This window comes from Carcharhinus amblyrhynchos, chromosome 9, assembly GCF_965287045.1.
Source record: "Carcharhinus amblyrhynchos chromosome 9, sCarAmb.v2.hapA, whole genome shotgun sequence".
NCBI lineage: Eukaryota > Metazoa > Chordata > Chondrichthyes > Carcharhiniformes > Carcharhinidae > Carcharhinus > Carcharhinus amblyrhynchos.
In genome coordinates, this window is record NC_137332.1 from 63,931,046 (window position 1) to 63,945,094 (window position 14,049).

At 38.4% G+C, this 14,049-nt stretch overlaps 1 protein-coding gene across 5 annotated transcripts in view; it reads right to left on the reverse strand.

The window, feature by feature from the left end:
• Positions 1 to 14,049, reverse strand: part of nek7 (NIMA-related kinase 7) — a 180,793-nt gene that overhangs the window by 78,319 nt on the left and 88,425 nt on the right. For all 5 annotated transcript variants that reach the window (XM_080195839.1, XM_080195842.1, XM_080195838.1 and 2 more), the window contains exon 4: positions 2,692 to 2,832. In XM_080195839.1, the coding sequence (XP_080051965.1) occupies positions 2,692 to 2,832 (141 nt within the window). The remainder of the gene's footprint in view (positions 1 to 2,691; positions 2,833 to 14,049) is intronic.

Sequence of the window (14,049 nt, forward strand, 5' to 3'; positions counted from 1 at the left end):
CCTGCAAAGTCCACATGAAGTCCAGACTGCAGGTGATCAGGCCAGTCTCACAGATGTAGTTGTGGCGGTTCATATTAGGCCACCAAACTTATGACTTGGTTAAACTCCCATTCGGAAGGCATCTGGGTGAGCCTCATGAACTTCATTGTAAAAGACCAGGATGGAATACCCTTAAAAATTACAGCCATCCTGCACACTCAGCTCATTTCTCCACTTTGCATGTGGTCTCAATTCATCATTCCCTACAAAAGTAAGCCAACGCTGCAGAAGGCATCCATTGACCCGGGTAAAACAGATTGCAGCTCCTCCACTGCTTCGTCTGTTTAGCATTCACTGGAGAATGTGAAAGTCTCTCAAGCAAGAAAATTGTGTCTGGAGGAAACAGTACTTTGGTGAGCATGTCTGGTAAACGAAGATGATTCAAAATGTCTGCACTTATATTGTCCTTCCCTGCCCTGTGCACAAGGTTATACTGACAGGCTGACAACCCAACTCTGTATTCTCACTGACACCATCGAAGAATGAACTTGATTCACGGAAAAGGCTCAAAGACTAGTGGTTGGTACATAATGAATGAATGACCATAAAGGTACTGATGAAAACATTTCATAGCAAACTCAGCGGTGAGATGTTCCGTGTCGAACTGCCGATATCCCTACTCAACTGCTGTAAATGTATATGATGCAAAGCCATTTTTTTTCTGAACTTTGCTCCATCAGATGAGAGGGTACTGCCCCAACAGTGTGGGATAAGGTATCATGTTACAGAATGAATCCTCTATCTTAATCAAAGTGAACCAACAGATAAGCTCATTGTAGCAATGCTGTCATATCCTTGAAAGTTTTTTATGCTAGCCCCTACTTCTATTATTTCTTTGTGAAGTAGATATATTGGCACCAACACAATTGAAAGATCTGAAAAAAACTTCTCGTAGTAATTCACCACACCCAGAAACGACCTGAGCTCTGACACTTTGACTTTCAACAGAGACAGACCATGCACTGTGATTTTTTGACCCAAATATTTTACACTCTACACATGGAAGATGCACTTGCTACGCTTCAGGCATAGCCCTGCCTCTGTAAGTCTCGAACACTTGATCCAGGTTGCTGAGGTCCTCCTCCTTAGTTTTCCCTGTGATCAGGAAAATGCACCAGGCAGCTCATATGCTGAGAATGCAGGCTAATAATTTATCTGTGTTAATGGGGTGTTTTATTTTAATCTGGACAAATGTATTTTTGTTTACTTTTGGTTTTCCCCTGGGGTTTCAGAGTATGGTTTGAGTAGGTGGATTCACCAGAGACGGAGTCATGTGCTAATGAGAGGAGCTAAGTTTACAGAGGAAGACAAAAAAGTTTCTGCATGGTCCTGAAAGTGGTGTCTGTCTCTCTCTGTTGGCTGCTAAAGAATTGGAAGACAGGTGCCCTTCTGTCTCTTCATAAGTTTTCAAAGGCTCTAGGACTGTTAATTAGTAAAAATGCATAATCCAGTGTTGTTTGCTAACTGATCTTGAAGAGGAGTTTTAAGTCTACAGGAGCAATATTTCTTGAATCGGAACGAATAGAGATAGGTTTAAAATTGTATCAGGTCATGTTCAAGTCTTTCAATTGGTATTCTTTAAACTACTTCATTTGTTATAGTTAAACTGTACTGTTCAAGTGAAGTTTGTTTTGATAAAAGCTTCAAGTATTAATATTATCCTCACACTTAGGCCAAAACAAAAATTAGTTGGGGTCTAGTCTAACTTCATAACAATTTTGTGGTTTCTGTTTGGTCCTTAACACTTAGCAATCTGAAACTCAAATGATATTTGCACATAAATTACATGGCTCACAAGAAAATGAGAATTTAAAACATGGCTTGTTGAGGATGCTCCACCATTTAATACAATCATGATTCACCTTGGGCTTCAACTCCATTTTCCTACATGTTCACCATATCTCTCAATTCCAAAACACCAAATAATTGTTTATCCCAGTCTTAAATGTATTCAACAGTAGAGGATGGAGCAACCACAACTCTCTGGGGAGTAGAGAATTCCAAAGATTTACAATCTTTTGAGTGAAGAAATTTCTCTCAGTCCTACACAACTGCCCCATTATCCTGACATTGCGTCTGTTTTGTAGATTTGTTAAACAATTGCTCAGCATCTACTTTATTAAGCCATTTCAAAAATCTTTGTTTTAATATTATCTCTTGTTCTAAACTCCAGTTAAAACTTAAAAGAATTAAGTGAATTCCTGTTGCGGCCACTGAGCATCATATCACAGTTTGACATTGCCATAAAATAAATTTAAATAACCAACACTAAAGTTCATAGCTAATTTCCATGTAGGAACATTTATGGCTTTTCCTTCTGATCCCTGTATTTAAAGTTTAATTATCCCAAGTAGGCTTACATTAAAACTGCAATAACATTTCTGTGAAAATCCCCGTGTTGCCACACTCCAGCCCCTGTTCAGGTACATAGTGGGAGAACTTAGCATGGCCTTTGCTCCTAAGCAGGATGTCTTTCAGACCGTGGGAAGAAACAGGGAGTATGCACAAACTCCACACAATGACCCAAATCGGGGAACGAATCCGGGCCCCGGTGCTGTGAGATAGCTGTGCTAACAACCGTGCCACCATGAATCTATGGCTTTCGACTATACTTGTGCTAAGTACCATTAAATTTCTTACAAAGGTACTTACCTGCACCTTCTTCAAAGCTACAGGCATTCCATCTAGGAGACATGCTGCTCGATACACTTCGCTAAATTGTCCACGGCCAATTTTCTTCTCTATTTGGAAGTTTCCCAGTGTACCAAGACCCAAATCAGGGCGCAGGGGCTTCTGTAAATTTGAAGCATGCTTAAAATCAAATAGAGCACCAAGGACAGAAAAGAACACACCAACATGAAAATTTTAAAAAGCCATTCAGCTCCATCCATTTTTGTCATCTTGATACAATGATTTTGGGTGTCAATTCTTAGTTGAAATCTGTCAAACTAATAATTCACAAAAAAATTACACAATTTAAAGCTTTTGGAAAACCGAGAAAAATAATTTGCTTCTTCAGTTTCGAAAATTAAAAATAATGAAAAATAAATACGCAGCAAATCTTACTTGTCAGTAGCCCTAAATACAACCATATTACCATTCTTCAATCTTTCTTTCTTCCAATTTTTTTTTAAGCACCTTGTGTCATATGCATCATCCTCACCCATGATAGCAGACAGACTACCATGCAATTGGCAACCAACCTTGCAGGAAGTTGCAAGCTTTATTAGAGACAGATAATTATTTTTTGAATTTGAATGGGGATAACAAATTACTGAGGTCTTTGTTTGACACCTCTTGCTCAAAATATGCTTGTCACTTTAAGCAATCACAACTATAACTTAAAGTCTCATTCTGTAGTGTAGCGTATGAAAGCACTAGTACTGAGTCAATTATCATTTTTAAACATTTCCAAAAAATAAATTTATTTTAATTACCTCAAGAATGTTTGCTTTGCATCTCGGACCCACTTGTGAAATGATCACTTCATTTGAGATAATGATTAAAATTACTGATTTAAAAGGCTCAAATATCTTCCATCAATTTAGTTCAAATCTACTGGTGGTATCCAACATAAGGTACAAACATTTGGACTGTTTAGAGGCAAAACATGGATCATTCATGCAGGTTTACTCAACCACCATTTCATATTGCATTGGCGTGTTCCCATCCATAGGTCTTGTATAGATAGAGGAGCCTCAGAAGTAGAGAGGGCCATCAGCATATTTTGAAAAATAGTAGTTCACAGAACGATGGAATGCATAAATCACGTAAGTGGGCCATTCAGCCTCTCAAACCCATGCTGGTTCACTGCAGAGCCATCTAATCAATCCTTCAGACCCGCTCTTTCCTTATGGCACTTTTTCCCCTCTTTCAAGTACTTCCCTTTTGAAAACACGATTGAAACTTCGCTCACCTACTTCAAAACATTATATTTCGGATCACACCATGTCCCAAACAGTTTCCATGAGCTATGCAAGGTCATCCTACGCAGAGCTGATGGTTTTAGTATCCAAATAAGCACAAAACAAAATGGAAGGAACAGCAGCTAGGAAAATGCCATTGAGACCTTACTATTGATGGACATGAAGTTAACTTTCTAAATTATGTGTGGTATGTTTGCTGCTGCTATCCTGGTGCGGCAGGAAACCTTGCTGGTACACAATTTTGTTTCAAAACATTGTTTTAAATACAAAGTTATACTCTACATTTTAAGTTGTTCTTCTCCTGCACCACTTGCCTAACCAAGAAGAGTTTTAACAGGATACTGTTACTCATCTACATAGAATTTCAAAATCATGATATACTTGACACTTTCAACTCCTGTTTCAGCCTCCCCAAAATCTGCCTGCTTTGCTTCCTGCCGTCAATGCCAATCTCATACTATTTCTCTTCGCTAGCATGCCTTGGATCCAGTCATCATTTCTTAGCCGATTTTGGATACTGGATCTCTGCCTTCTCATCCGCTCTCCCACTCCTGTCCTTGAATTCTTCAACTCTTTCACTCCCTGAACTTATAAAAGAATCTGATAGTTTAATATTTATTTTGAAAGCTACCTACTGTATTCAAGCCCTAGTTAATTCAATGCTAAAAGCACAAAATTCAAATGTACAGAAGATAATCTAAAATAAAACAATAGTTTATGGTTAACATTTCTTGGAAACAGGGTTTTGTAAAAGGGTCCGTGCCAAAAGCATTAACCAGTCTTTTCTTACTTAGTCTCATTCCTCCCCATCTTTTCACGCTCTTCCAGTTCCATAACCTTCTGAGATGTCTGCACTTAATTCTGGCGTCTTATGCATCCTAATTTTAGTTGCTCCACCAGTGGTGGCCAAGCCTTTTGGTGCCTCAGCCCCAAGCTCATGAATACCTTACTGCACCTCGCCACCTCTTTAGCCATTCTTCCTCCTTTAAGGCCACCTCTTTTCCCAAGCTTTGGTCTTCTGACCGAATATCACCTTATGTGATTCATTGTCAGTTTGTTCTATAATGCTCCTGTGAAGTGCCTTGGGTCGTTTCATTACATTAAAGGTGCTATATAAATACAAGCTGTTATTCTTGTTACTGGCACTTCAGATGCTGACAGAGTCGCTCTTGTATTTCCAGCTACTACTCTTCATTTAGCTATTTAAATTTGCTTTGTTTCCAGCACACCTTAATTAACACACCCAAAAAGCTGTGGGGAAATGGTTCTCCATTAATTTAACATAACGACCTTTACTGCAAACGAAGGAATGCACGGTTGCCAAGACCAACAGTCTGCAACAAAAATTTACAGAATGAGTTTTGGAAATGCCACATGACAGACAACATATGCCACAAAGGAAATTCAGTAAAGATTAATGTTCTTTGACAGATGCAGTATTCTTGCATTTAACACAACTGCTTTATCCAGAATTTTATTTTTAAAAATCATGCCATGAACTTTGCTGCCATTCACTACAAAGCAAAAAGTCTAATCCAATAAGCGAATCCACCAAACTGTAGAAAATTCACCTTTTGAATGTTTGTTTATAATTTTGCTATTCAACACTACATTCGACCAATATAGACCATTTGTGCACCAATACTCATTTAGATTTGAAACATTCCAGATTATGATCTGGATTTGGCAGTTGTGGTAGCACCTCCAGCAGCTGCCCTCGTTACTCCATGAAACTGATTAAAGTTCTGGTACCCGCATGTGTGTAGTTATACACGGAAAATGAGAAATTGCAGTTAGTGATTCCTTCCTCCTCCACAAACTGTGCTACTTCAACTCTGAAGGGATGCAAATCGGCTAGAAATTACTCAGTGATCTGACTTGCATTTTTTTTAAAAACGATATTATTCTTGCTGCAAAACCCTTTGAAAAAGTTATGCCTTGTTTAATGAGGTCTAAATGCATTTTTGGCAACTTAGTGCTGAACTTTTTCGGCCCTGAAAAACTAATTTTAAGGAATTTCTACAATGTCAAATTTCTCCAATCCACAACAACTACTGCCTTGACTTTTCAAGTAATACTTATTAAAAATGATATTTCAGCTTCTACCTGAATCCTACATGTCCCAATTATTTTGCTTTTGACAAAAATGTAACGTGAATAATAAAATCTGCGTGTTACTTCCTGGTTTCAATCTGCAGGAATTCTTCAGTGCGATTGGCTGGTTAGCCTGCTTAAGGACATCACTACTGCTGGACCGCACTGATCCCTAAAGCTGGCATCAGAATAAAATTGAGAGAAGAGGTGAAATTCAGGTCACAGAGCTCACCTGATTTTTGTGGACAGTTTCAAAATCCATGACAAGCACCATCAGGCCTTCATGCTTTTGCATTCTTTAATTTACGACAAACCTGTCTAGAACTTCTCCAACTTTATATTCTCCGAAGGCATAAGCACCAATTGATCCAAGTCTGCAGATGGCAATCTACTTCCAGGTCATTATTTGGCATACATTGGAAACAAAAACCAATTCCATTCCTCAGTGACATAACACACTGGAATCGCAAAAAAAAAATCTCTCTCCATGAACAAAAGTTTAAGCTTCTTTAAAGAAATTGTTGCATTTCTGCCAGAGTTCAGGTTCTCTCCTCTTAAACTCAGTGGTTGGAAATCTGTGCATGGCCAGAAAATACAGTTTTCCCTCATACTTCCTTCCATTAGATCCCTAAGAACTGGAAAGAATAAAAAACTGTGCATTTAAAAGATAACATTGCAATAAGGGAAAGTCAATCTTGATTGCTGAGTGTCCAATCACAGACCTCACTTCACTAGATTGTTAGGATACATAGAGACAACAATATCAACATGAAAAATGATAGAATCATAAAATCCCAACAACGCAGGACACTTGGCCCATCAAGCCTGCACTAACAATAATCCCACCCAGACACTATCCCCATTACCCCACATATTTAGCCTACTAATCCCCTGACACCCCTCCTAACATTAAGCAGCAATTTAGCATAGCCAATCAACCTAACCCACACATTTCTGGACTGTAGGGTCTCCGATCCCTTTGTACTTTTTAATGAGGAAAAAGTGCCATTAAGTTCAAAATGGTTAATACCTGAATTAAAAAGAGTTTGTAGCAACATACAAAAGTGAAAGCAGTCTTTAGGCATTTTTTTATATTGACAACAGGTCTATAACAAATAATAACTCTGAATACTGCTATCAGATATCAGTGTATAGATCATATTCAAATGAAGAGCAAACTAAATCAAAATTTTTAAATGTTTGAGCTGCAAATGCTGCCTATCAATTAAAATTATGTATTTGATAAGAGAGCACATACAAAGCTAACATGAATTGAAAGTGTTTAAAAACAGCAAGATGAATATTTTCAAATACTTTAGAATTTGTGAATTACAGATTCATTAAGTAGACCACATTTACAGCACTATTTTTTTGTCTTTTTGGCGTATGTGATAACTTGACAAATGTTAGCATCAGCTTTTGAGGAACTATGACAACCACATGCTGAGAGCAAAGTCTCACTAATGTGTTCTGGCATGCAAGTCTGTAATCACACATTTACATATGCAATGACCTACATTTGCATGTCAGATCACACACTGTCTTGGTTTATTAAAGCCAGGCACCTCCCAGTGCACTGTGAAGACATTGGTGATATAAGGCCAGAGGGTGGTGTTTCTTGGCAGCTGAGGGACAAACTGCCACCTAGGATTAGGCTGATGCAGGCTGAGCATTAGACACTTCATTAGAGGTAATCTGTTTAACAGTGGGCAGTGTATGTAAACTTCACAGCCTATTTGCAGCACCTTTTCCTCCCATGGCCTCTCTTCAAAAGGCCAGAGTAGCTGAGCGACAGCTTGTCTCATCTGCTGCCTTGTCCTGTCATACAATTTAGACATGGAGAGCTGATGTGAGGAACAACATAACTGTACATTCCTAACCACCACTGGGTCACTTTTATTCGCAATACAGTTGTTTGCTTTTGTTATTCCACTAACTTAATTTTATCTGAAATGTGCTTTAACTCGGCTCAATGAAATGTGTCTCAGAAAACCAATTCTTGCATCTTGTGAAGTGAAATGAAGTTCTGTTACTCATTTAACAGAGCAGAATTTGAGCTTCATTGAGCAATTCACATTTGGAGACAGAATTATGCATCCATCAAAAGTCCATTTAAAGGCATCATGTTTACCCCCACAATCATATTACATTTTAGAGCAAATTGTTTTAGGATAGAAGGTTTTATGTAACAGCTAATAAAACAGGAAAAAAATTCAATATTTAAAAAACTATTTTATGAATTAACTAATTCCTGTTGAGGCTTACTTCATAATATAAAGAGCAGCAAAATAATAAATACATTGGAATATAATCAGTTTTCGAAAGTTGAATTCACTAAATGAGTGTAGTTATAATGCATGTTTCCTTCTATCTTGCAGCATTACAACAACTTCTTGGTTAATGATGTTTATCTCCTACAGTTCCTAATGCATCAACAAGATTAGGTGGCTGGCTTCACTAAAAGCAATAAAATGAGCTGCACCTTCAAGTATTTATTTTGTGAACAGGATTTTGCGATTTTAACTCAGCACATCCCAACTGGACAAGCCAAAAGTGTATTTTTCCCCTCAAGTGTGACACCTAGAGAATAAATTACACTCCAAGGAGGAGACATGGGGTAAAATCTTACTAAAAACAGTAGAATTTTTTTTCCCCAGTGAGAAAACCAGCATGTTTCTCACTAGGGAAAAGAGTTGGTATTCTCTCCAGATGTTATAACACTCTGCCAAACAAAACAGTGGTGTTTTACACCACCATGTGGGGTGGTGCAAGTGGTGGTCACAGCAACAATACATCAGCAAAATTCCACTGCTCAGAGATCAGGTGCCCTTTAAAGGACCAGTACCTGAGGAAACCCAAAGTCAGCACTTTCTATCATCACTCCACCCCCCCACCCCCAAGCCCCTCTCTCTCCATGCAGTCATAGCAGGTAGTGCCCCCCAGTCCCGACCAGTCCCTGCAACCACATCTAAATGAATTCCTTCTCCAAATGAGGCGCCCACTGGCATGGTGCCGACCTGTGCTGGAACATTGATAAATCACTGCCTGGCCATGTCCCTCTCCCCTGGTCGCCATACTTGCCTCTACAACCCTGGGGAAACTCTTACAACAAGTTCACATTTAGATGGACCTGTTGCAAATGAATATCTGCTAAATATCCTGTATGTGGAGAACACGAATCACACACTCTGGCTTTTGAGTACACACAGCCATTCCTGCAGAGTGCGCAGGCTCAAAATTACATCAAGTCAAGTATCTGAGGACACACTTGAAATGCAGAATATTAAAATAGTAACGAAATAGCAAATTAGGCAATAAACCCTATCTATAGCATACTGCTTCAATTGACAAACCTGTAATGAAAGCAGAACATATTACACGCATCATTTTCCTCTAACTAGTAGTGCATTTCCCAGTAAAATGCAATTCTTGAATCCACTGCCAAAACAACTTGCCAGGCTATTATACAGCATTTCTCCTTTCTATTATTTAGTACATCAACAAATAAAGGAAACGCCTTGTGACCCCATAAAAAATTTCAACAGTGGATACTATAAAATACAATATGTTGGGCCAGTGTTGTAGGCTATAATGCATCATAGGGTGATGTAATTCTAAACTGGTAAGCCCTACCCTCAGTTCAAGAAATTATCAGAATGTCTGGAGTGTGTTACAAAAGCTTGTAATGCATCCTGACTATGACAATTTGGAAATCCTCTCAGAAATGCAAGTATATTCCTCATACACAGTTCACAATTTTCCATAGTCTTCTGCAACAGATTGCTGTTATCTTACTTTTGCATCTGTTGAGCCTTGCAGAACTGTAAACAGTTTATTGGGAATGTCTGAAAACACAGTATAGTGTAGTCTTGTAGAACAAAAGATTCCACACACTCTGATGCATGACTGGAAAGTACTGGGATGAAATTTCATGATGAATTCCAAATCATCATTGTGCCATCAATGGTGGTACAGAAAAGAAGCCAGGTGCATGCATCAAAAAGAGAGAAAGGATTTATTTTATTAAAACAAAATCATTCCATTAAATTGTCAGGTGCATAGATCAGATGCATGAAGATGAAGTTATACTGGCTCAAACTGTTGGCATCTGTTTTGCTATAAAGTCATCGAACCACCGAATGTACAGATTTGCACGTTCTATGAGGATTTTACAGATCAGAAGACTGATGTGCACCCTACATTTAAAACTGTTGCTCAGTATTATGACCACATGCCTTCGCTAAGTTTCTGATGAAGCTTGGCTGTTTGATTTTATGCAGCAATGCCAAATGTCCATTAAAATGCTGACTCAATAATTAAATCTCAAAGTATAATGTGGCACAAGTTAGCTGATTGTAAATATCAAAATGCTGTTGATGCTGAAAATCTGATCCAAAAGGTAAAAAAAAAATGCTGTAACACTCAGCACATCATGCAGCATCTATGGAGGGAGAAAGAGAGTTATTGGCCCAGGTCTTCTAGTCTCATTAGTGACAATTCTGTGACATTTGCTGTTATTGACATGCAATGCAATTGCAAGTTCAAGGGAGCTAACTAACACTGGAACCCAAACCTTCCAGTTTGCCAGAAAAAGCTCCACGGGAACTCACACTATTAGCCCTGCCAGGACCTAACATGTAATCTTGGGCTGTTTGCCTGATACTTACTTTCTTGCAGTACAGTATGAGCACTATTCCTAAAAGGCATAAAAGCACAGCCCCTTCAAATCATAATGGTCTTTGCACTTCTGTTAATCCAGTGCTAGTGCTGTTGAACACTTATACCGCCAGTTCACCACTCCTCCTCCCCCATAACTGTCACCACACCCTGTCCAGGAAACCCCGATCTGCACCACTGACTCATGTGTACCCCCTCCCCACCCCCCAAGGATCTCACCCAACCCCATTGTTTTGTCAGCAGGGGTTCTAACAATGGGCCAGATAGCCAGGGATGGTCTTGTCATGGCCGCCTGTAGTGCCTGCACCACATTTTATGTGGGCTGGCAAATTAAATAAATTGAGATTAGTTTCTGGTCAAGGAATATATATTTGGGTGAAATACAGATGAAGTTACAATCTTGAAATTACTCATTTACAATATGTGCCAGCAATATAAAAGTTAATCAATCTTCCTTATTTCAGTTACTGGTCCCCTGTCTGGAGCAACGTGATACGAAGAATCTAAGGACGTGTCGCAGGTCAGCAGTTTTATTTTAGCATGTTGTTGCTGCTCTCATGTTAGTGACTAAAAATAGCCCTCTCCTCTTCAGCGAAGGCAATTAAAACATAGGATTGACAGAACATAGGTAACTTAAGGAAAGTTTGTTTAGCAAGCTACCTTTGCAACAGTACAAGCCTCAAATCCCCAGAGCTAAATCCAGTGAAAACACAGATATGGTGTAAAATTAACTGAACATACTGAACTTGTCTGTGACATTTAATCAATGCAAGTTTATGAAAAGAAAGTCAGAGTTAGTTAGCATCAAAACACAGTCAGTGCCAAGTGTGACATAATTGTGGTACTTAAGGATGAGAGATAAAACAGTAGAAGATTTTAAAACTCGCTTTATTAACAATAGTTAAAGTATCTCATTGATTTTGAGAGCTCCAACCCACTTAAAAGGCAAATCATTTTTTACAAACATATCCAGCATTAGATGTACACTTGCATCATAATTTGCTGTTCTGCATCCATACTAATCAAGCAAATGTCAATAATTTGCATCTTCATGTCCATAAGCGAAGATGTGGCTTATGCTGTCGACTACATGTTAGAAAATAGTTATCTGCCACATTCTGTCTCGTCTGCAGCGAGGGTCCAATGCAAGATAAATAGGACCAGTGGTGAGGTGCAATTCCAGCCAAGTCATGTCCCCTCTGACATCCTGAGATGAAGACACACTCCTTGAGGTCTGCCTTCAGTTTGAGGACAAGTGTTTTTGGGTTTTTTCCAGTTATTTATACTCAGCCTTGTGAGCAACGTCTCAGCATTTGAAGCTATTGGGAATGCACGAACCAACCCTTTATCCTAAAAAAGGATCGACACCACAAGTATAGGCGCACTTTCTTCCCAAAGCTTGTTCAACTAAAACATTTTGGGTTTTTTTAATCCTCTCTCAATATCGACTTAATCTATGATCTCCCACTTTCTTTATCATGGAAGGCAGTCTACATTTTCAACCTTCCTTTTCAATCATTCGCCTAACAAAATAATGTACATCAATTATTCATGTTGGCTATAAATAACTAACTAAATTCCATTTAAAATGTGTTGTTCCCACAAAGCACATTTTATGAAGTAGCAGTCCAGGTTAAATAAAGGGTGTTCCATAGGTGTGCTGAAATACTGGACAGTACAAAGTGCAAATTACTGTTAAGTGGAAAATGTGTTAAACAGATTTTGAGAAGCTTGGCAAAATAAATTCTATCCAAACATTTTAAAAGTGGCAGGAAGCATTTGACACCTGCAAATTGGCAAACTGTTGACTTGGCTGTATGTGAATACACCAGCGAAGCAACATCCTGTAATAGTTGCAGCAAGTCAAGGAAGACAACTAAAGCACCATGTTTGTCAAAAACACAATGTTATGAATACCTTTTGAAAGCTACTTGTGGGGAGATAAGGCCATTGAATAATCTTTATTTCATTAGTTAACTTAATCAACAGAAACAACTTTATTGAAAGAAATCCCGTAAATTATACTTGATTAAAAATATGATATTTCAAATTATACAAATCACAGTGCCTTTGGTTTAGTACGCCATCACTCTGTCAGAAAAATATTTTAACTCAAGTTGTGGCAACCATAGAATCCCTACGTTACAGGAGGCAGTCTTTTGGCCCATTAAATCTGCACTGTCTCCCAAAACAGTAAGTTATCCATCCCTCCCTCCTCACAACTCTGCACATTTACACAACTAATCCACCTAACCTGCACATTTTTGGACTGGGAATATATATTTTTTAAAAAACAAGTGCCACAACAAGACAAAGAACAATTATTCTTCCAACACAGAAATGTGTGGATTGAGAAGTGATATGAAAATCAAAAATACCTCATGTGCTGTGCTTTATCTGTTACTTAATGCCACATTTTATTAACTTAATGAAAGCCTTCACATAATCTCACATTGACATGTGTCCACCATAATGTGAGCTGCAGCATGACGGATACAGCAACCAGGAGAGGACCCAGCAAATCTACAAGTTGTTCAAAATGTTTTTAAATTTACATGTTTCTGGAATAAAATAAAGAGCCCAAATGTTGCACTCAAAATAATGGTGAAGCTTATGGTGCTTGCTGCACTTGCACATAGCCAACTTTATAGGTGTGGGATGTTGCACAGTTAAATGCAAATATCCAGAAGTGTTAATTTAGCAAAACATCAGTCTCACAATTGACACACATTGGAAGTTGTGAAACTGCTGTAATTGTGCCATGGACAGAAACTAAACTCGCTACAGAAGACTAGATCTCATTATGTTAAATGAAAGTAACCTTTTACTGTGATAATTGTGCAGCACTTCCTCAATAGCAGTGGAAATGAAATATTACAAATGTTAAGTCTCATTCCTTCAGGTATTCATTGTTGTTGATATTTAAAATGTCAAATTTTAAATATTTACATCTTTAAAAAACTCTTCCTTTCTCTGAATCCAACCTTTCTTTCCCTTTATTTCTCACCTGTACCTGGTTTGATACTGAGTTCATTAACTATAATTAACACTTCATTTTCAATATTTCAACTGTTAATTTATTTTAATGAAATCATGGGATGTGAGCATTGCTGGCTTGGCTGCATTTTTTTTGTTCATCCCTAACAGCCGTTTCGAAGATAGTAGTGGGTGACTTCCTTGATCTGCCAATGTGTGTGATGTAGGTACTCCCGCAGTGCTATTAGGAACGAGTTCCAGAATTTTGACCCAGCAACAGTGAAGGAACGGAAACATAAACCACGGTTCTCCCATTGCGATCTGCAACTTTTCTGTT